The 21,201-nt window shown below is 44.6% G+C and overlaps 1 protein-coding gene across 1 annotated transcript; it reads right to left on the bottom strand.

The window, feature by feature from the left end:
- Positions 1–555: 555 nt before the first annotated feature.
- On the bottom strand, positions 556–19,384 carry LOC6550939 (hormone receptor 4). Its single transcript, XM_001976940.3, has 3 exons — positions 18,532–19,384; positions 5,919–6,688; positions 556–1,978 (listed from the first exon to the last, which is right to left on the bottom strand). The coding sequence occupies exons 1-3, from the start codon at positions 19,094–19,096 to the stop codon at positions 755–757; spliced, it is 2,559 nt and encodes an 852-aa protein (XP_001976976.1). The 5' UTR covers positions 19,097–19,384; the 3' UTR covers positions 556–754.
- Between the last annotated feature and the right edge of the window lie 1,817 nt (positions 19,385–21,201).

The following is a 21,201-nucleotide window of genomic DNA, read 5'->3' as shown; positions in this document are numbered from 1 at the left end:
TGTTTTTTCTTCTCTAAGTAATTACACAATTTGCAGTTACCTATGTATCTTTGTTCTTGTCTCAAAAAGTTTGAACCTGAAGACAAAAAAAAATTACAGAAAAATCATAGCAGAGGCAGTGGACTGGTTTTTTTTTCGATCGTGAGATATATAATATATTGGATTGATTGAATTTTGATTTGGTATGTACATTTTTACAGGACGTAAGACATAGGATACAAAAAAAAAGTCACTAATTTTAAGTCGCAAAAAAAAGGGTCTTAAAGTATAAAAAGCCTTGTTTCGAATGGACAACTAAATTAAATCACATTTAGCATATTTTAAAAATTTCGCAAAATCGTTGCAGCTCATTTTACGCGCTAATGTCTTGTGTTTTACTGTTTAATCCGTCATGCGTATTGGTAATAATTTAATATTTACACTAAAAAAAAATGAGAGAATATTTGTTATTGTATATAGATTAATTACGAGTGCTCTTAGGTGTATGAAAAAAAATGTTTTCTTTGCTTTAAGATTAGGTTTTTGTGTTTCATTTTCATTTTCATTTTGCTTTCGTTTTGTTTTCGTTAGTTTTATTTTTCATTTGCTTATTTTTCTGTCATAAATGTAATGCTATTAATTAATACGATTTCTATCGTGGGCCGTGAAATGTCGCCCGTTTGCGCTTACAAATTCTTCATTGCATTTAGCCGGATGTGTTTCGAATCCTGTAGGTTTATCGTTGTCCTTAGAACAACACATCGATGTACATGTTTCATCTGGGTCCCAAGTGCGCCTGCTCCTGCTTCACTTTCAGCAGCAGCTGCTCCTGCAGACGCATCTCCTCGTCGTGGTCGTCGCAGATGTCTATCTCCGGATCGGCGTCCGCATCCACATCCGCGTCCACGTCCGCATCCGCGTCCGCATCGCCATCGTTGTCGTTGTCGTGCTCGTTGTTGTTGGTGCTGGTGTCGTTGTCCACGGGCTCCACGTCCTCCTCCACCTCACAGTCCTTGTCCAACTCCATGTCCTCGATGTCGTCCTGCTCCTCCTCCGCCTCCGACTCCGCAATGGTCACGGCTGCGGATGCGGACGCGGAGGCCACTGCCGCTGCTGCGGCGGCCGCAGCGTTCCGTGCGTTTGCTGCTGCTGCAACAGCTGCTGCGGCCGCTGCAGCAGCCACCGCTGCCTCAGCATAGCCGGCTGCAGCATTGTGATGGTGCATGTGGTGCACCGCATGGTGGTGCTGGTGGTGGTGATGCTGCTGCTGCTGCGCCTGCTGCTGTTGCTGCTGCTGCTGCAGTTGCTGCAGGTGGTGCAGATGCTGCTGCTGGTTGTACGGGTGGTGTGCCGGTGGCCCAGCTGAGCCCGAGCCCGAACCCGAGCCCGAACCCGCTCCCGAACCAGAACTGGATCCTGAACCCGAGCCCGATCCTGCCACTTGCTGCTGCTGCTGCAAGGCGCTCTCTGCGGCGTGCAAGTGGTGGTGGTGGTGATGCTGCTGCTGCTGTTGCTGCTGCTGCTGCTGCTGCTGCTGGTGGTGCAGCAGCATGTGGGCGTGTGCCTGCGCCTGGGCATGAACGTGGGCGTGATGATGGCCCTTGTGGTGGTGATGGTGATGGTGGTGTCCCTTGCCACCAGCGGAACCCGCCGCCGGCGGTGGTGCGTCGAAGAGGAGACGCGAGATCGAGAAACTGGAGATCGGTGAGTTGTGTGTGCTGCCCGCCGAGTAGCTGGTGTTCGTATCATCCGAGGTGGGCGTCTCCCGGTCACTCTCGTCGCTCTTGAGCAGCTCGGCAGCCTCCAGCGACTTCTTGTGCATGCCCAGCAGCCAGGGCGCCACCGACTCATCCTCCTTGGCCGACTTGATGATGGTCTCCGGCAGCGGCAGCGAGTGCCTCACCATCGCCCCATACAGTCCGTACTCGGCCATTTTGGTGCTGTGGCCCCAGCACTTCTCCGTTTTGCGCCACTTGGCCCGTCGATTCTGGTACCACACCTGCGGATTGGGTAGAAAGGATGCGTCAATTAGTGGGGGCCAACTCTAGTCCATAGCACACTAGCTTAATCTGTTATCACAATCAAACGCATGCCCCATAATTGCTTCAGTGCACTGAATCGGCGGATTAAATTAAGAAATTATTGGGGGCTTATTGGCGAGCACAAAAGAATGCGCAAATCTGGGAAGGGCAAAAACTAATTAATTTAACAGGGCGCCTTCCCCTTTGTCACAACAACACCACTTGTTCAAGTACTTATTAGCAACAACATTAAACATTAACAAGAAAGAGGAAATGCTGCCAGCCGACGACATTAAACGGTCAATTTTCAATTTTCGCCAAGTTTGCGGCCGCTTGCGCCCGCTTTCCCCGGGGACAACTTAATCTGCTGTCGTGAAAAGTTCAAGTTTTCCCAGGGTTGCTGCTGCAGCGACATGTGCCGCAATTCTCCGAGGACCAAGAAGCACGGAGCAAGGACGAAGGCCGAAGGACGATGGCACAAGGAACGAATCGCTTTAAACTCCCCCACCATTTCGCCACGCGGCGAGCAGCTCACAAATTTGTATTTTTTATTCGAGTCGGTGTGATGTCAACATTTGCATTTACATTTGTTTGCCTTGTTTATTGTTGCACTTGAGCGGCAACACGAAAAAAGCAAAGCGAAAACATGGCAAATTAAATCTGCTTGAGTTGACAACACTTAACACCCCCTCGCATCTGTATCTGTATCTGCGTCCGAATCCGAATCCGAATATGTATCTGTATCTGAGCCTGAGTACGCATGTAGCTGTTCATGAAGCCGGGGGATGCGGCCCTTCTGGGCGGACTGGCTGAAACTCAATCGGTGTGGCTAATGCCATGATGAATGGCCTTTTGAAAAGTGCCTAAAAAACAGCTCAATCGCCTGTGCCATTAAAAGTAGCTTTGGAAATATGGAAACATTTCAATTGCGATTCTTCAAACTCGTTATCAGCACCTTACTCGTATCAGCTTATGAACGGAACAACTTTGCTCATCCAGTAGTGAATTGAAACTAGACCAACCATACTAAAGTTAAAAAATATGGGGGGACACGCCTGTGCTGCACAGCCATAACCTCCTTTGTTTAAATGTTAATTACATAATTATGCATAATCATTTTTAATTTCGCTTTTTGTGCGCTGATATTAACAGCTCATTAAAAGCGCGGCAGAGAAGAAAGGCAAAAGTGTGTAATTAATGCAAGGAGCAACGAAATTATGCAAAATTACAAAACAAAAACCAAAAAAAAAACTAAAAATAGATGGTGCACTGCATTTTGCAATTTGCAATTGTTAGTGAGCTCGCTGTTACGTTTTATTGCAGTAAAAAATGTGCACTTTAATAGGTGTTAAAAGCAGCTTTGACTTTATGTGTGCAATTCATTTGCATTTCTGCAAAATTACTTGGAAATGCATTTGGCTCACACGCTTTAATGGTTATTGCATTTAGCAGTGTATTTTCCCCTTTCCAATCTTATCAAGCAATTTCACATCGATTTATTTAATGGTTATCCTACTTGCTCAAACTCAAAAGTTTCGAAATTCCTGTTTCTTTTGATTTTATTTTTCGGGCGAAGAACCCTTGAGAAATTGAAAATTATGCAACTCTTTTGCTCTTTTTTTATGTTCGTCTTTGAAGTGCAAGTGCAGTTTCTTTTGTCTTTCGAAAATCGCGTATTGAAAGTGGCATTTTTATGGCATTTATGGCAATTTTGAAAAATTTGAGCATGCGGTGAAGTGCAAGTGCATTTTTTTCTTTCCATTTAGCGCAATATGCATTGTTTAAATCGAGATTGTTTTTTGTTTTCTCAACTGGGACTGCTCTTTGTTTTCCCTCTTCTCTGCTTACATGTATGTGTGTGTGTGGAAATTAGCAAGCAAAAAGGGGCGAAGTAAGCGGCAAGGAAATTGGAAAATTGGCAGACAATGCAGCTCCTAGCTTCGTCCTTGTCGCACCTTCAACAGGTGACAAAAGTGTCTTATTGCCCAGCTATTTCACTTATTAACTACGTGAATAGTTGGTAATAATATTATCTTAACAAATCTGGGCTTGTTAGCCATGCTAAGTAAATACTTTGCTTGGGGCACATTTGCTGCCCAGAAAATTGCAGCTAAAAACTGGTTTTACTAGTTGGTTTTCCGACACTTTTGTCGCCTGTTCGTTAACTTTTGGCAATGGCAACGTTTTTTGGCAGCTCGCAAGAGCCAAAAAGCGCTAACTAACAGCCAATAAGTGTAAGTGAGAGAGAGCACGCGCTTCCAGAGAAAGAGAAAGAGCGAGTGAGGGAGATGGACTGATCAACGTGTTTGGCCATGTTTCTTTTGCTTCGCTTCGAGGGGAAATTTATGCAAAACCGAAAAAAGGGTAAGAATTGCGGGAAAAAAGCACACACATAATACGCGAAATGCACGCAAAATGGAATGCAATTAAAGGCGGCAGGCAAAAAACAAGCAAAGAGGGAGAGAGAGGGAGAGAGCGAGGAAGAGAGAAGTTGGATTCTTTTTTCCGAATTTGCATGGCTGCCGTTTCTCTTTCTCTTCCTCAGCACACTTCCTCTTTCGCCCGCCCCTTTCTCCGCCCATTCTTATAGTGCTGCTAATGATTGCCTCTCCGCCTCTCCTCATCGCCTCCCCCCCATCCGCTCTTCTTCTCCTCCTCCTCCTCCGGCACTCTCCTCTTCCAGCTGTGCGCCATATTTGCACTTAATTGAAGTGTATTTGCATGTGTGTGAGTGCTTCGGTTTTGTATTTACTGCAGCTCTTCCTCTTCTTCATTCTGCCCGACTGTCGGCTTGTGTCGTTGTTGTTTCGCTTTTTCACTTTTTTGCTTTTTTATTTTGTTGTTGCCTTTCAGCCAATTGTGCTTGTTAATTTGATTTTCGCACACAAATGCAAAAAGCGAATTGTACTCACACCCGCACACACAGAGTGCATTTGATGTGGCGCCATCTTGCGGCTTTTCAAGTGGTTAATGGAGTAACAGCACAAGTGGGGTTGATTTATTAGCGAGCTGTCCCCAAAAACGAAAAATGCCATTTGAATTCTCGATCTCGCGTGTTTGCACTACTGTAAGTAAGTAATCCCTGTCTACCATTTATTTTTATTCCGCAATGAGCACTTTAAACGAACAATTCCACGGACCACTTAACTGTTACACGCTACGCGTTGATGAGAGTAAACGTGTGCCGAGCTGCGATCACTTATCTGTTTCTAACTGTTCCTTGGGTGCGCTCTCTCTCCTACTTATGTAGCCCTCTTATGTGTAATGACACTCTCTGCGGCTCTAACTTGAGCTTGCTCGCTCTTTGTGCTTCACTTTGCCTCCAGTTCGCATTACCGAATCAGTGTAATTTGCAATTTTGAAGCTCGCACCTCGTGTTTCACGCTCTTGTATCGAATTTTTGTGTGTTTTTCTTCTTTCTTCTTTTTTTTTGTGTGTTTTTTTTTTTGGAGTGTCGGCGGGTGCCGGCCGCACGTTTTCTTACTTCATTCCGTTTCCGTTTTTGTTTCGCTACTTGCACGTTGCAATTGCAATTGTGTGCACTCGTAATTACGTAATCAGCGAGGCCTCATTACGTGTGGCAACACTTGCCAAGTGCCATTCGCACTCCCCATTTGTGAAATTTTCCTCGCACGAGACTCCGACTCCAACGCTCGCAGCCAAAAACACTCCCCCTCGAATCGAAGCGCCTTTGATTGCAATCTTTGCGGAGCTGCTATAAAAAGAAGCCCATAAAAGATGGCCGTAAAATGGCAGCTGAAGGCCCGCGCATCCTCAGTCGACAGTGCTACGTGACAGCCGCAATGGCCCCCAATCCCCCAGGATGCAGGTGAGTCCCTCTGTATCAATCAGTGTTCAGCGAAACCTGATCTACCTGATTTCTTCACTTTTACTGGACATGTTGAATGGAGTGCTCACCTGAATGCGATCCTCGGCGAGGCCAGTTTTCATGGACAGCAGCTCCCGCGCACTCACGTCCGGGTAGTGGGCCTCCTTGAAGGCCTTCTCCAGCTCCTCCAGCTGGCTGCTGGTGAAGATCGTGCGTCCGTGGCGCCGCTTGTTCTTCTTCTTGCCGCCGGGACCGGTGCCGCCAGGACCCACAAGCACATCGGCACCATGGGCGGCCAGCAGACTATTGGGATTACCTCCAGCTCCGCCCGCTGCTCCCAGAAACGCCTCGGCATGATGGGCATGGGCGTGGGCGGCATGGGCGGCGTGTGCGGCATGGGCGTGGACATGGGCATGGGCATGTGCATGCGCCTGGGCGTGGGCATGGTGGGCATGATGGGCGGCGGCAGCGGCAGCGGCATGATGATGAGCGGCGGCCGCAGCAGCCGCTGCATGCTGATGGGCGGCCAGCGCGGCCGAATGATGCGGACCAGCTGGCGAGGAGCGACTGCCGGAGCTGCCACCGTTTCCGGCATTTCCCGATGCCGAGGAGCTGCTGCCCGAAGTGCCCGATCCTCCGCCCGATCCACCCACTCCGGCTCCCCCGCCGGATCCACCATTGCTGGCCGTTGGCGAGCCCAGGTGTCCCAGGCCATTGGAGGTCGGATTGCCGCCACCAGATCCCGATCCCGAGCCTGATCCATTGCCCGATGAACTGCTATTCTTGCTGGGCGACTGCTCATCTCCACTGGCGTTGGCCAAGCTGCTGGCGTACTCCTGACCACGAGCGGCAGCTTGTTCTGCGGAAGAAAACGGGATGTAAGGGTAAGTGATCCATTTTCATATATACTATGTAAGTAGGAACTACCATTAAAAGTTCCTGGGTAGATGAAAATCTTCAAGTGCGGACACTGGGAGTATTCAAACCAGAATATTTTATTTCTTTCCATTTTTCGCAACTTTTTTATCAAAAATGCAAAAATGTAACACTCTTTATTTTGTGCTTTGTTTGGTGAAAATTCCCTATCGACCTGCATTCAAACCAGGAGATTTTAATTTTTTATCAAAAATGCAAAAATTGAACACTCTTTATTTTGTGCTTGTTTTGGTAAAAATTATCAGTATTTTTCTCATAGCAATAAAAATAGTTGTCCAAAACAAGAATGTCACACCTCGTTGAATTCGTAACAAAATTCCCTATCGACCTGCATTTAAATCAGGAGATTTTAATTTTTTGCCATTTTTCGCAAATTTTGATGATGGTACCCCTTATCAAAAATGCAAAAATTTAACATTATTTTTTTCTGCTTTTTTTGTTAAAAATAGTCACTTTTTTTTCGATAGCAATAAAAATAGTTGTCTAAAACTAGAATGTCATACCTCGTTGAATTCGTAACAAAATTCTCTATCGACCTGCATTTAAACCAGGAGATTTTAATTTTTTGCCATTTTTCGCAAATTTAGATGATGAAAATGCAAAAATTTAACATATTTTATTTTGTTATTTTTTTTTAATCGCTAGCGCTTTATATATTCCCTATTTTCCCTATATACATATATGTAATCAGGTTTCAAGGGAAGACCTCAACCCCGTCCCATGCGCCAATGCGAATTCCTGGCGCTTGCTGAACACATGTCGTACGCTATAAGATGAGGATGTGGCCCCCGATTCCGATTCCGATTCCTATTCCTATTCCTATTCCGATTGCGAATGCAGGCAAAACCCAAAGCAAAACCCAATCCCTGTGGCAAATCCTATTTCCCTTAAATGGCAGACAATGGCGAGCAGATATTCGAGAAGTCGATTTTTCGCACACGATAAGCGGCAGCTGGAAAATCCATGCTCCATGCCCATGCCCATTCAGCTCGATTGTGTCGCGTAGATTTTGACAAGTTGCCTGGATTTTTATTCAAATGTCAGCGAAGGGTTAAATGTGTTTGTGTTTGCACCTTCCTAGAAAATCGACAAAATAGCAACACACACCCTTTGGATGGCAAATATTTTCTTTGGCTTGGCTGCTCCGGCTCCTTGAGGATGACGGCTGACGGGAAGGCGGAAAACCGAAATTGGCGGAAAGGGACGAAAGGACGAAGGAACGAAGGACGAGGTCCTGTGTCCTGGGTCCTCAGTTTCGTGTGCCGTCTTTGTTTTGACAATTAGGGTGTTAGGGTGTTAAGTGGTTTAGCCCTTTTTTCGGTCTCAAATTAAACGCGAATCGGCTTAGGCGTGTTGCACAGGGCGTTCTATTGTGATTACCAGAAAGAGCCGATTCAAAAGGATAATACTTCATAATGATAATGGAGCTGATAATGATGTGGATGAGGTCGTCGCACACGAAAGACTATCTTTTCTTTGCTGCGCTTCCGGCCACTTAATTTGACCAATCTATTGATGGAGCATACGCTTTAATAAAGGTAATGGGTTTTTCTTTTTTTTCGGGCAACTCGATATTTTAATAACCAAATTCAAAACATAAGCAGTTCTAAACTACGTTTCAACTGTATTATCAATTGAAATGATAAAGCGCTTACTGGGAACTTGCTAACGAACCAGAGATTCCAACGCATCCCGTTCCCATTCGCTGCTCTATAATTACTATACTTGTATATGGAGCCAGACCTAGAGCGGTGCTTTTATTGCCTGGCTACTTTGGCGGCACAATTAGACACACATCAATTAGCAATTAGCTGGTCAGCGAACGACAGCTGACCAACCCTCCCCCACATCCCCCATCTGCATATATGTTTGTATGCTATATGTGTGTATTCAGATCGAAGCCAAAGTCAGACCCTCGCAGAAGTGCTTAAAAAGCACTCGCACACTTATAAATAGCCATAATAATGGTATATATATATATATATATATATATATATATATATGTATGTGTATATAAATAGGAGGGAGCGATGAGTGGTCAGCCACTTTGGCCAGCTATCGATGTCCCCTACACTGCGCGCAAATAGTGTGGGCTGTTCAACTGAAATTGTTGCAAACCAATTCTGAATTTCGATCTGTACTGGTACATGTGCGCTTCATTTTGGAATGCTGCCAATTGCAATTGAACTGGGCCCTGCTTTTGCGCAGTGTGCAGCCTGGTCTGGTCCAGCTCACTTACATATATTCCATTGAGTTCAGTTCTGTTCGGTTCGTCAACTAATTTAATTTGCTACTCGGGTAAGTCAATCGGGGCATGAGTTGCTTGATTTTCTGTTTTCTGTCATGCGATATTTTGTGCCCCTCGTGGCCCGTCGAACTTTTCCGTTTGCCGTTTGCCATTTTCCCTATTTCATTACATTTCATTTTCGTTTTCATTTTCACGTTTTCGTGCTCACGTTGATGCTCTTGCCCATTTTGCGGGGTTTTCCTGGCTCGTTTTCCGCCTAAATTAATTTGATATGTACTCGTACTCGTAGTTCTTTTCCTGGTTTTTGTGGCTGAGAGGGTGTAATATATACGAGCATCTCCTTTGTGTCCTGTTCCCTTGGACGTGGATCCTTTCGGGATCCTTTGTGGCGCGATTAATTGTTCAATTAAGCAATATTTTGATCGAATGGCTTTTGTTCTGTGCGGCATTCCATGAATTTCATTAACTGCCCATCGAAGCGGTCACGATAATATGCCAATTTATTGGGGTATTTAATTGGTTTCGGCGCTTAGTTCCAACTTGGTTGGATTTCATTGAAAGTGAATGATTAACTCGCAAATCTAGTGAATTAATGCCGGAATTTCGAGGTGTTTGGTGAACCACTTCAAGCAAGTTTACCCTTAAATATTCGCTTAGTTTTCTACTTGGCATTGGTGCTATGCATATTTATTGCTTTAATTTGTGCAGCACTTTCTGTAGTTTTCGTACCACCTATCCCATTGGGCGAGTTGGATTTATGGACTCGACTACCCGGGAACTCCTCCTGATAAATGGCAGCCGTCCAAGTAGCAGATCCTCCAGAAAAGGACCCCCCGCCATTCTCCACAGACGAAATGTAAAATTACCAATAAAGTCAAATTGAAATTGCCAGACATATTAATAAAAGCCCACCAACCACCGTTTGGCATCAGGAGTAGAGTCGAGTGGAGTGCTGTGTTGTGGAGTGGAGTGGAGTGGAGTGGATCTATGCCTGTCTTGGGTCGTTTTCTAACGCGATTACACTCGCAGAAATCGAGTGTGCTCGCACCGCACTATGTACTATAATATACTTGTTTGACAGGAATGAACTTTGCAAACAGCCTAACAGTTTCATGTGCTCGCACATTTTTTCACCAGCATTAGCTGCGTTTCTTTTTTCAGTGCATCATTGCGTAGTAGCTGAACGATTTAGTGGATGGGCCACATGGGTGCCACCAGGCGATATAAGAAGTGAATGCAGAAAACCCCCACAAACGATTTATACTTTCCCCTTCTCTCCAACAATTTTACTTTTTTTCCGCTTTTAATTTTATTTTTTCGCCCTAGAATGAGACGGCGAGTGCGAGAGACAGGGAGAGGGAAGAGGAAAATTTCTGTTGACAGGAAATACACTCGAAATTGGCAATTTTGCATTTACGTTAATAATACTCAAGCGTATTTACTACTTACACACTTTTTACAAGAAGGCGGTTGTCTAGGCGAGAAATGGGTGGGAGTGGGGGGGTGGATTTTCCTTGACTCTCCCACTCTTTTCTTCTTCCTTTGCCTGTTGGCTTATTTTTTTTTTCTTTTTTTTTTGGACCCCAATAAGAAAAACGTATTTATTTGCGCCAAGGCAACATTGCCCCATTGGGTGGTGCTGGTGGTGGTGCCGTCGCCGGGTGGGTAGTCCGTTTTTCCGGGCGTTTTCTCGGGGGTTGGCTTTTCTCGTCTGGGGCGAAAGACGAGGGCTAAGTATAGCTGAGCCAATATGACGCGCAATTATTTGTAATGGAGACGTAAATAAGTTGAAGAAGCAAAGTGGTAAAAGAAAAATGGCAAGGCAAGTGGGTGGTGGGGTGGTGGGGTGTTGGTATAGCTGGGTGGCTGGGTGGCTGGGTTGGCTGCCTACTTCCACCCAACTTGTTAGTTGTTACACAACGGAGAGACTTGCTTTTTGTTTTGGGGTTGCCTTTTCGGCATATCTCCCACTTTTTCGGGTGGTTGTTTGTCGCCGCGGGGGAAGCGAAATTTTCGTGCTTTTTACAGTGGGGCGGGGCAGTGGGGTTTTTCCGAGGTTTTATTTTGGAGGACTACGCAGTGTGGGTGGCTGGACGTCCCGCAGTTAGCTCGTTAACTCGATTTGCGCTCGCATTTCGCTTTGTTGCCGTTCCCATTGCCCTTGCTCTTGTAATAAATACGAAAAGGCGTTGTTTTTCCAAGATGGCGGATCAGTGTGTGTTCGTGTGTGTGTGTGCGAGCGGGACACACGCAGACAGAAAGAGAGTGGGACGGAGACGGAGGTACTTTGCGCTTAAAGTTTCAATAATTGAATGAAAACTATTTACAAAGTAAATGCAGCGAAATATGTGAAAGAAAGTGTTATTAGCTGCATAGTTATGTACATAGTTACCAAAATTTTTTTATACAACGTATTTGAATGTTACAATTTGAATGTTTTAATTTGAATTTTCTAATTTTAATATTTTATTTTTAATTTTAATGTTTTAATTCGAATGTTCTAATTTTAATGTTTCAATTTCAATGTTTTCATTTTAATGTACCAATTGTAATGTTCTGATTTTAATGTCGTTTAATGCTAAGTTCCAATTTTAATGTTTTAATTTCGTATTTTTATAGCATAACATCGAACAATTAATAAGAATGTACTTGTGAATCCTTAGGCGGCGCAGGACCCCATTTCCCCGTTGAAACTCAAACAAAAAGCAATGGCAAGAAACGCCAAGGGAAAAGCAACAATCAGACAATGACAATTGAGGAAAAAAGCGCTGGGAAGGTGTGGAAAAGTGGGGTGTTGTGGGGCCGCGGGCTTTTCCCGCTCTTGGTTTTGTGTTACGCTTATTTTCCAATTTCGCTCGCTTTTCTTTTTATTTGCAGACTTGCAGCCATTGATTTTCCGAGCTGTGCTTAAATTTGCTTACTCGCCTTGAAACCAAACCCCCCACCCCGCCAGTGGATTTTCCAACGCCACCCCCCCAAACACCCAACCACTTGACGCATTGTTGCTGTGTATTGTATTTCTATTTTCAAGCTGATTTTCTGCCTTTTCTCCTTGTTGTTCTTGTTGTTGTTTAGCCGTGTTTTCCCTGGTCTTTTCTCCAACCGTTTTTTTTTTTGTGTTGTATTTTCCTCTGTTTGTTTGAAAGCTTTCCGTTTCTGTTTTTCCATCCATTCGGCAGCGGAGCAGTGAAGCCTGAATGAAATAATTGGGTAGTTAGTGCGATTTTCCTTTTCCTTTCGCAGGCCCCTTGAAAATCGCTTCTACTTCTGCTGCTGCTGCTGCTCTCGTCTCGCTTTGCATTCTTCCGCTTTTAATTTATTTATACGCCCGACACTTGAGTGAGTCAGGAGCTTTTCTCAGCTTTTCTCCGACGTTTACCTCTGCCGCTGCTGCGCACAAACAGTTTTCCCCAAAAGCCTCCCCCCCTCCCCCCATTTTCACCTTATAATTAGACATTATTTCGCGTTCAGTTGGTTTCTGTAGTTGGCAAAGTGGGCGTGGCTCGAATAGGTGGCTATTAGCTAATGAAATTCAGCCAGCAATGGCACATATCGGGTTAGAAGTGTGGGGAAATCGAGAGGGAAAATTGTGTTGTTCGACGTGAGCCGTAAACCTGGGGTTAAAGTTCACGTTGACGGTTTTAAAGTGGGTTATTCCACCTCATAGATTATACATTTAATAATCCCAGGGTAATCTAAACCAATAACTTTACTCTCTGATGCCAAATTATAGTACAATTTTGGTATCAAACATTTGTACCCATTCTCAAAGTTTTAGCTAACGGAAAACGCAAACAAGAAGAACATGCTTCGAATCAGAAGCGAAGCCAAATTGTATGTTTCACTTTTGTAAAATTCATTTGGCCATAAAACGGGCAGGGCGCAGTTTGGAATTGAGCACTTTTCGGCCCTCAATTTGGGCCAACTCGCAAATGGTCGGTCGGAACGTTGTTCCATTTAAATGGGCAACTAACTTGAAACCGGCAAACCAAACAGCCGAAGTACCAACAACCAACCCTTTTGTGGTCTGTCCATTTTCGGCTGGCAACGTTTTACAACACTGTAAATGCTGTGCGGAAATAGCGGTAAATATAAAAACACACACACACACACACACATGCACTCACACTCACACAGCAGGGTGTTAAAATGCCCGTTTGTGTGTGCTCAAATATTTATTAACCCATCAACACATGCGGAAGTTTTTCCGGCCGTTTCGTTACAAACACATATAACAACCGAAAACTTCAGACCACCCCCTTTACATATGTGCATGTGTGTGTGTGTGTGTCTGTGTGTGTGCTTGTGTGTGTTATTCGGTGGTAACAAATTCGTGTAGCGTTGCAAATTGCTGTCAACAGGGAAATTAATAAAAAGTCAAACGCCTTTTAAAGGCGAAGCAACACCCCCAACCCCCCGCATCAAATGGGTGCTTGTGTGTTAAGATCGGCAAATAAAATAAGACCCTTAGCAGCTATGCCAACTTTTGGGTTCTCTGCAAGGCCATAAAATGGATTAACACGTTTAATATTCAATTTGCGTACACGCAACGCTGTGAAAATGCCGCAATGAGTGTGCCACAGTGGCGCCCGAGTCGTTTACTTTTGGGCATTTGATTCGATTAACGATTAACGGCAATTAAAGTGCCAAAATTTGTCGAGGTAATTGCGAATGATGATGCGAAATAAAATTGAAATTCAGGCTATTATCCCATTTTTATAGACGACTAGAGGATGTTGTGAATCAGAAAAATAGCTGTTAGCAATGGCCAATTAGCATAGCATACTAAGCTAATCTTTTTACTTATTAGAGAATTGTTTGCAATTAACAATATACTGATGATATTTCTAAGTTGATTGCTTATATGTCGTCTTCCTCCTGAAAGTAAAGTTCGCTTTGGTTCGCGTTAAATTGGCTGACTGCTTACAACTTCAATTAAATGATTTGAGTAGCTTCAAAGTGTAGTTGGTTATTTCTTAGATTCTTGCCGTATTCTTGAAATACTTTCCCATGGCTCCGATTTCTAATGAATAATGTTTCCCATCCTCAGCTTACCATCTATCCATCCTTATTGCCCTACTCCTTCCCACTGGATTTTTGATTTCGGCAAATGCATCTCCAGCACTGACTGCCTAAAAATTGTCCATCATGCTCGCCTGCTGTCCATGCAATTTTCCCAAATGCCACTTGGCCCCAAATGCTGAATGCTGTTTGCCCTCTGGGGGCTTAACTGCAAAATCATGCAGAAAATGCTCGAGCTCGGTATTGGTATTGGTGCTGGGATTGGGATTTGGATTGGGACTGGATTGGATTGGGCTTAAACTGGCGAACAAAGCCACTTAACTGATGCGCTGACTAGCCTTGTAGGTTTATATAGTTTGTGGCTGGAAGTTGGTAGTTGGCGGACTCCAATCTTCGGCTCCATCTCGGACCCTGAGACCCAAAGGCTGGAAAATCTATATCTGTATCTGTATTGGTATCTGCATCTGTAAATGTATCTGTATCTCTAGCTGTAGCTGTAGCTGTATATGCAGTGGTGGCTGTGCAAGTTGTTTACACGCCGCACTCGAGTGCTTCCTAGGAAAATGACGACGACTGCGACTACGAGTGCAACTGCAGCCTGAAGTGGAGTGGTTGTGGTCCAGGTTGCATTTGGCTGATCATGCAGCTGGTTAAAATTTTGGACGGACCGAGCTCCTTTCAATGCCTGCCACTTGTTGTCATCAATTTCTGGCTCCGACTTTGGCTGTGGCCCTCTGTTTATCTGTTTATCCAGCGGGGCCACTTGCATTTCGGTTGCACTTCGCTGGAAATAACATTTTGGGAAAAACCTGTCTCCGCACCAGTCCCTGTCCCTAACTATGAAAACCACGCGTATCATCCAACCATATTTGTTTTCGTTTCGATTCTTTCGTTTCGTTTCGTTGAAACCCGAACTTGAAGTTTTCTAATTAAAAAATTATTAAGAAAATAGTAGCTGCTCTTTTCGTTTTCGTTCCTGCTCTTGTTCTTGTTCTCATTCTCGATTTCCTTTCCTTACATTTTTTTTTTTCGACCTACTCATTGTCACATAATTAACACTTGATATAGCAATTTGTGTACAAAAATGTTTATAGAATATTTCCCGCAGTTTTTCCCTCCTTTTCGGTGCGAAAAACTATCGTATTTCCTTTGCGGCTGGGGCAGGAAATGTGCAAGGATTTGTCTCGGAAGTGAGTCCTTACGGAGCACAAAATTATCGCAAAAACATCTCAGACACCTCTTACCCCTCGAAATTAATGTTTCTGAAGAGCGAAGATTCTTATCGTGCTGCTATTTTTTGAGGTTTTATTTTCCAGTGGGTTTTGGGTTCTCTATGCCGTCTCTTTTGTGGTAATTATTTTTGGCTTTCAAAATTGGTGCGATTGATTTTCAGTCGGCAAGGACACGCGCGACACAGGACCTTCTTTGTACTTCTATTTCGGAGTTCATATAGAGGATTAAACAATACTGGAGGACAGTGTTGAGAAACCAAGTTTCTAAAGTAAACCAAATATGTTTCTCAAGCTTCTGCAATCATTAAACGCTTAAGTTGATTTGTTAATCATTCGATCAATGGAAACTGTGGCAAAACACTTTCCCAAAGTCGTTCATCCGCTGTACTATTTTTTTTTTTTTTTCATAGGGGGAAACACAATTAGGGGGAACCAATTTGTCTGCAATTATTTGTCATTAAGACAAAATCCAGGGAAAAATTGCCCATGACTAAGGCAGCAAGACAACAATGGGCGAGAAAAAGAGGCGCTGACAACCAAATGGCTCACCAGACGCAGACGCGACTCAGCCAAATGTGTGAGGAAAAATAAAGATACAAGATGGTACAAGACAAACACGGCACGGCAAACAAGGCAAATATCAGGCAAGAAAAGGGAAAGAAAAATAGTTCGCCAGCTCAGCGAACAAAAGGACACAACATACGCCAAGGATCTCTCGGGTAAATATTTATTAGAACCAGAAAGCCAAGGTGAAAAGAGAGCTCCTCAATGGCCACTCAAATTAAGGCTAACAACGTGCAAGTAGCAATTTTGCCAGACAAAAAAAAAAAAAAAAATGGGAGGGGAGGGGAGGGGAAGGGAAGAAAACCCGGAGAGGAGTGGAAAATTGAAAGGATGCTTGCACACCCACACACTCACTCCTCCATTTTTTCAATGTTACAGCTGCGGTTAACCACTCGACTCGATTTATTTTGTACACAATTTGCCTCCGAAACTAACGCCTCGTGTCCTGCGGATCCAGGATCCCAGATCCAGGAGCTACTATCCAGTGGCCGGGCAAGGACACGGCGCTTGTTGCCTTTTTTACCGCTCGCAAGGAGCCTCGGGGTCTCAACTTCTGCTGTTGTGCAAACAAAGTGCGAACGGACCTTCGGCAAATAGACCACGATGGGCATGACTAACGAGAACAAGTCGCAAAGGATGTGCCAGGATATGCCAGGTTGTGCCAGGATGCAGGCGGAAAAACGAGCACTTTGACTTGTCGTACATAAATAGGTTTTCATCGAATTGCTGGAAATGTAATATTAAATTCTTTCACTGGTAGCCCAAAAAAAAAAATACAGCAATTCTATTGGATTAAATACTAATAATTAAGTTGATTTATCCAACTAGAAAGTCCATTGCAATCATCCGCTGAAATGTAATTTAGCAAATGACTGCGACTTTTCGCTCAGTGCGGAGGTGAAACTAGAAGTAGAGCCAGATAAAGACCACTTTAAAGTGGCTGCCAGCAGCTCCCGGAAAGGTCAACAATGACGGAATGACAATGACGGAATGACTGAAGGACTGAATGTCTGAATGACAAACGAAGAAACCGAACCGAGGAACCACACAAAGGGAGCGGAATGACAAATAAACAGATGTAAAGTGTGAAAATTTAACAAATTAAGTGCGTGTAACTCTCGGATACAATTGCGTTTGCGATGTGTGTGAGTGTGCGTGTGGGTGTGTTTGTGGGCCTTGCTGTGTGTGTGTGTGTGTGCTCGTGGAAAATGTGTGGAAAATGGAAAAGGAAAGGAGATGGGCATTTCAGGTGAAAATTGTGAGGGTTGGCAATCTGAGCATAAGATGGTAAGAAATGAATACGGAATGGTAAAGCTACAATGCAGTTTTTAGCCCAATTAGTTTCAAAGCGAAATCAGAATATTACATTGTAAAATATCATATAACAAATCATTAATTTGCCAAACTGTGTATTGTATGTTGTAGCATAACGCACATGCACACACACACGTATTGGGTTATTCGGTGGAGCATCTATCAACGTTCCATTACCGAATTCTCCGGAGCTTTAATCTCATTCGATGAAGCTCCACTGGCTATCGCATTTTAATGGCTGCTCGTGCCAACTGGAGTTTGCTAATTTCACTAAAAATTATGCGCTTAATTAGCGATACACACACACACACACACAGAGGCACCGAAATCGTGGCTCGAGTGAAGTGTGTGTGAGATTTCACACTTTGCTGACAGGACGGCTGCTGCTCACAAAACGCGCCTCTCCGCCGCCCCTTGCCCCTTGCCCCTGTCACGCCTCCTGTCTATTCCTCCCTCATTCGGTGGCGTACACTGTGAAAAACCAGCAGTGATTTTATCATGTTAATCAAAGTGTTCCTGCCGGAATTATTAGATTAAATTATAAGTAAATTTGCAATTGTATGATCTCAGATTCGAGCTTGATCTTCAAACTGTTCTGCCTTCAATAGTCCATTGCCGGGGCATTTTTTCGAGTGCACGAGCGTTATTAATAAGCTCGGACCCCGCCACCGCCCCTCGGCCAGCAGACTCGTTCATTGTCCTGTGCTTAATCGTGCCGCTTCATTGTTTTAACTCCGATGAGGACGCAACTCGATTGCCAACCCCTTTGAGCTTATTAGTTGCGCCTACGGGTGGGCAAACCGACGCAGGACGAGAGATTCGGGGCACGGAGACAGATGCGGTTGCCACTTGGCTGCACCCGTACAGCAGATGCAACAGAGTGTTCCATGCCACATACACACAGCTCCTTGCCCCGCACTCCCCCTAATTAGCCGCCTAACTTCGCCGCCATTTGAATTTAAGCCATTTGAATTTGAATTTGAGCTAACCGACTGGCAAAGTGCAAGTGGAATATGTTTTTTCTGCCAGATTATCGCTGGCAGCAATGGGAATTCGGTTGTTTAGGTTGTTTAGGATGCCCTACAAAAAACCCACTGGGCTGCAAAAACATTTTGTTAACCTACTCGTATAGCACCAAGCTAATCAGTGAGTTTTCAGCAATTGGAATAATATAATTATGAGTTGTACTATAATATCGATGGATGTTGGGAAGCAAGTGAAACCCAGTGCTCATCGGAAGCATATAAAGCCCACGAATCTTCATGGAATATAATGTGATTAAGTGCCAAACTGATGCACTAATCTCCGTGCGCTGGGCCAGTGAAGTGAATGATATGCCAGCACTGGTAATTGGCCAGTGCTCGTCGATCGGGAAACGCCACTCACCTGCAAACTGAGCGCCGAAGTGCTGCTGGAAGTGGCCACGGAACTCGTGGGGCGTGCTGAATCCGGGCGGCAGGAATCCCCGGAGATAGGCGGCTGCCGCCAAGGTGGTCATGTGGTGGTGGTGGGCGGCGGCCGCGTTGCCCGGATCCGCTGCAGCGGCATAGCCGGCGGCGGCATAGAAGTTGGCCGGATTGAAGACGGGCAGTTGGCAGTGGGCGGCAGCCGCCGCCGCCGCCGCTGCAGCGGCCGACAATCTGGTGACATCCGGCGATATGGATCTGGACTCGCGGAGGCTGTCAATCGCCTGCTGTTGCTGCTGCTGCAGCTGTTGCTGTTGCTGTTGTTGCTGCTGCTGCTGTTGCTGCTGCTGTTGCTGTTGCTGCTGTTGCTGCTGTCCGGCGGATAGCGAGCCATTTGCGGGCGTATTCGCTGTGGGCGGAGGCGTGGCGGCCGGCGAGGGCGGCGCCTCCGATGGCGTGGCACTGGCACTGCCCTGCTGCTGATAGGCGCCCAATCCCAGGATCTCCTGAATGGCAAACGGAGTACGCATCTTGGTTGCCTGCATATTTGCCGACGGTACTTTGATAATTGATGGTACACTGTATGCGATAACCTTTTGGGTTGTCAGTTCGGTTTGTTATCGAAAAAAAACGATTGGAGTTCCCAAGTTTCTATTTATTGCACATTCTCATGGCAGCTGCGGCAAGCACACGCACGCACGTACACTGGAAAAAAAGTTCACTCACGCACTTGTGTGGGTTGCAATTGTGGATTTGCTTTTATTGTTTTTATCTAATTGTGTGTGTTTTTTTGAGCGCTGGAGCGTTCGGTGCGGCGTTCGAAAACGAACTGAAATTGAAAAGCGAATTGCACGCCAGCAAAAGCGTCGCTTTGAGCGCCGCTGCCGACGTCGACTGTGCTGCCGGCGTCGCTGCCCGCTCCCACACACACAGGCGGCCGGGCCCAAACAACTTGCAGCGCCATCTTTGCGAGCGAAAACGAGTTGGCACGAGCGCGGCGCTGCAGTCGTCTCGCTCGGCCATCAGGGAACTTCCAACGCAGAGGGGATATCGTTCACCCTTCTCGCTCTCGCCCCTGCAAATCGAATGGCGCGGTTTCTTTCTCGCCTGGAAGTCCTTCACACGTACACTGTACACACTGTGCGTGTGAGGGTTGCTGGTGTGCGTGTTAATTACACGGGATTTCATTTCACATCGAGTTTTTCGGTTCTTCGACTTCAGTTTGTTTTGCGACGCCAATGATGCTATATGTCCTTATCTATATATTTACACATATATATATGTACATGTATCTATTTCTGCATCTGTGTGAGTGTGAGCGAGTGCGTGTGCAATTGGAATTATCTTTTTCTACGTTTTTCTTGTTTTTTGTTTGGTTAATAAATAAACACGAATCAATGCAAAGATTGGAAGTGTTGCCCTATGTAAACCACATGCAATTGTATGGGAAGATCACTTTCTAAACAACCTTAAAGATTTTCTTCTAAATAGTTCCCGCCAAAACTATGGGGCTCACGAAATGTTGGGAAAGTTCAAAAACTTAAAACCAATTTGAAGTTTGGCTTCCTTAAACGATGGGATCTCTTAATAAACTAGCTTATTAAAATGATCTCACATAATAATGGTAATTTTAGGTTGACTTGAATTATTTGAAATTCTATCATAGAATATAATATAATATTTAATTTTTTTCTTGATCGATCGGTATAGGAAGCAGTTTTTTCAATTAAAATCTATTTTTGTATGTATGTAAGACGAAAACAAATCGGTTGGCCTGCAAATCGAATTGGAGTCTCTCCAAAAATGTCTTCATTCTCTTAAACTTTTCCCGCTTTTCCCGCTCTCTCACTCTCGTTTTTCTCTCTGAATGTAAAGTTTTTCCTGGAAGTTTTAAGTCCCCTGCGCTTTTCCGCTTCCGCCTTCCACGTTTTTCCCCAAATTGCGAGCATTGTTCAGGCCAAAGTTGGTCATGTTAATTAAGCTTCGCTCGCCCCGTCTCTTTTCTTCCGGGCATACCCGTCTCTCTCTTATCGATTAGCTGCGGCAGCCGCCTCCCCTCTTCACCCCTCCCCAGCCCACCTCCCTTGCGACAGATTGCACTTGCAAACATTAATTAGTCGCATTACATAACAATTGCATAATCAATATGCCATTTCAATTAACTGCTTGGTTAGCAATTAGTCAGCCCACAAAGCCACCCAATCGCCCAATCGCCTACCCACCTATTTCGCTGGTTTTTTGGTCCTGTCAGCCGGATATTTTGAGTAATTAGCACTCAGTAAATAAAACTGCACGGTGAAAAAGACGTGGGAGATGATTTAATATGTGCACTAAAATGCAATGGTTTATTGTGAAAAGTAGTTAAATTTAAAAATAATTGGTAAATAAATATTTAATTGTTACTTCACACGCGTACTGTAATATTATATTTAACCGTTTTTGATGGCTACAATTTCAATATTTATAGCTAATCGTTGTGGGAATCTACATTGCATTTAAAGTTAATGGATTGCCACGTAATTACGTTTATTTTTTACTATTGATTTTCAGCTTACCTTCGAAATGATGCATACAATATATTTTTTTTTTTGTTGGCTCCCAACTCAATTTATGTTATTATAATGAGTCTTTTATCTTCAACCATTTACCA

This window comes from Drosophila erecta, unplaced genomic scaffold (genome assembly GCF_003286155.1).
Source record: "Drosophila erecta strain 14021-0224.00,06,07 unplaced genomic scaffold, DereRS2 tig00000218-arrow-arrow-pilon, whole genome shotgun sequence".
Classification (NCBI taxonomy): Eukaryota; Metazoa; Arthropoda; class Insecta; order Diptera; family Drosophilidae; genus Drosophila; species Drosophila erecta.
The sequence above is the reverse complement of the archived record's forward strand: the minus strand, read 5'-3'. Positions and strand labels throughout refer to the sequence as shown.

Excerpts from the sequence above, each read along its gene's own strand:
- LOC6550939 (XM_001976940.3), bottom strand. The coding sequence starts at position 19,096 with ATGCAGGCAACCAAGATGCGTACTCCGTTTGCCATTCAGGAGATCCTG. Across the intron at positions 6,689-18,531 it reads CTTCGGCGCTCAGTTTGCAG|AACAAGCTGCCGCTCGTGGT; the intron begins GTGAGTGGCGTT and ends TTTCTTCCGCAG. Across the intron at positions 1,979-5,918 it reads TCGCCGAGGATCGCATTCAG|GTGTGGTACCAGAATCGACG; the intron begins GTGAGCACTCCA and ends CCCAATCCGCAG.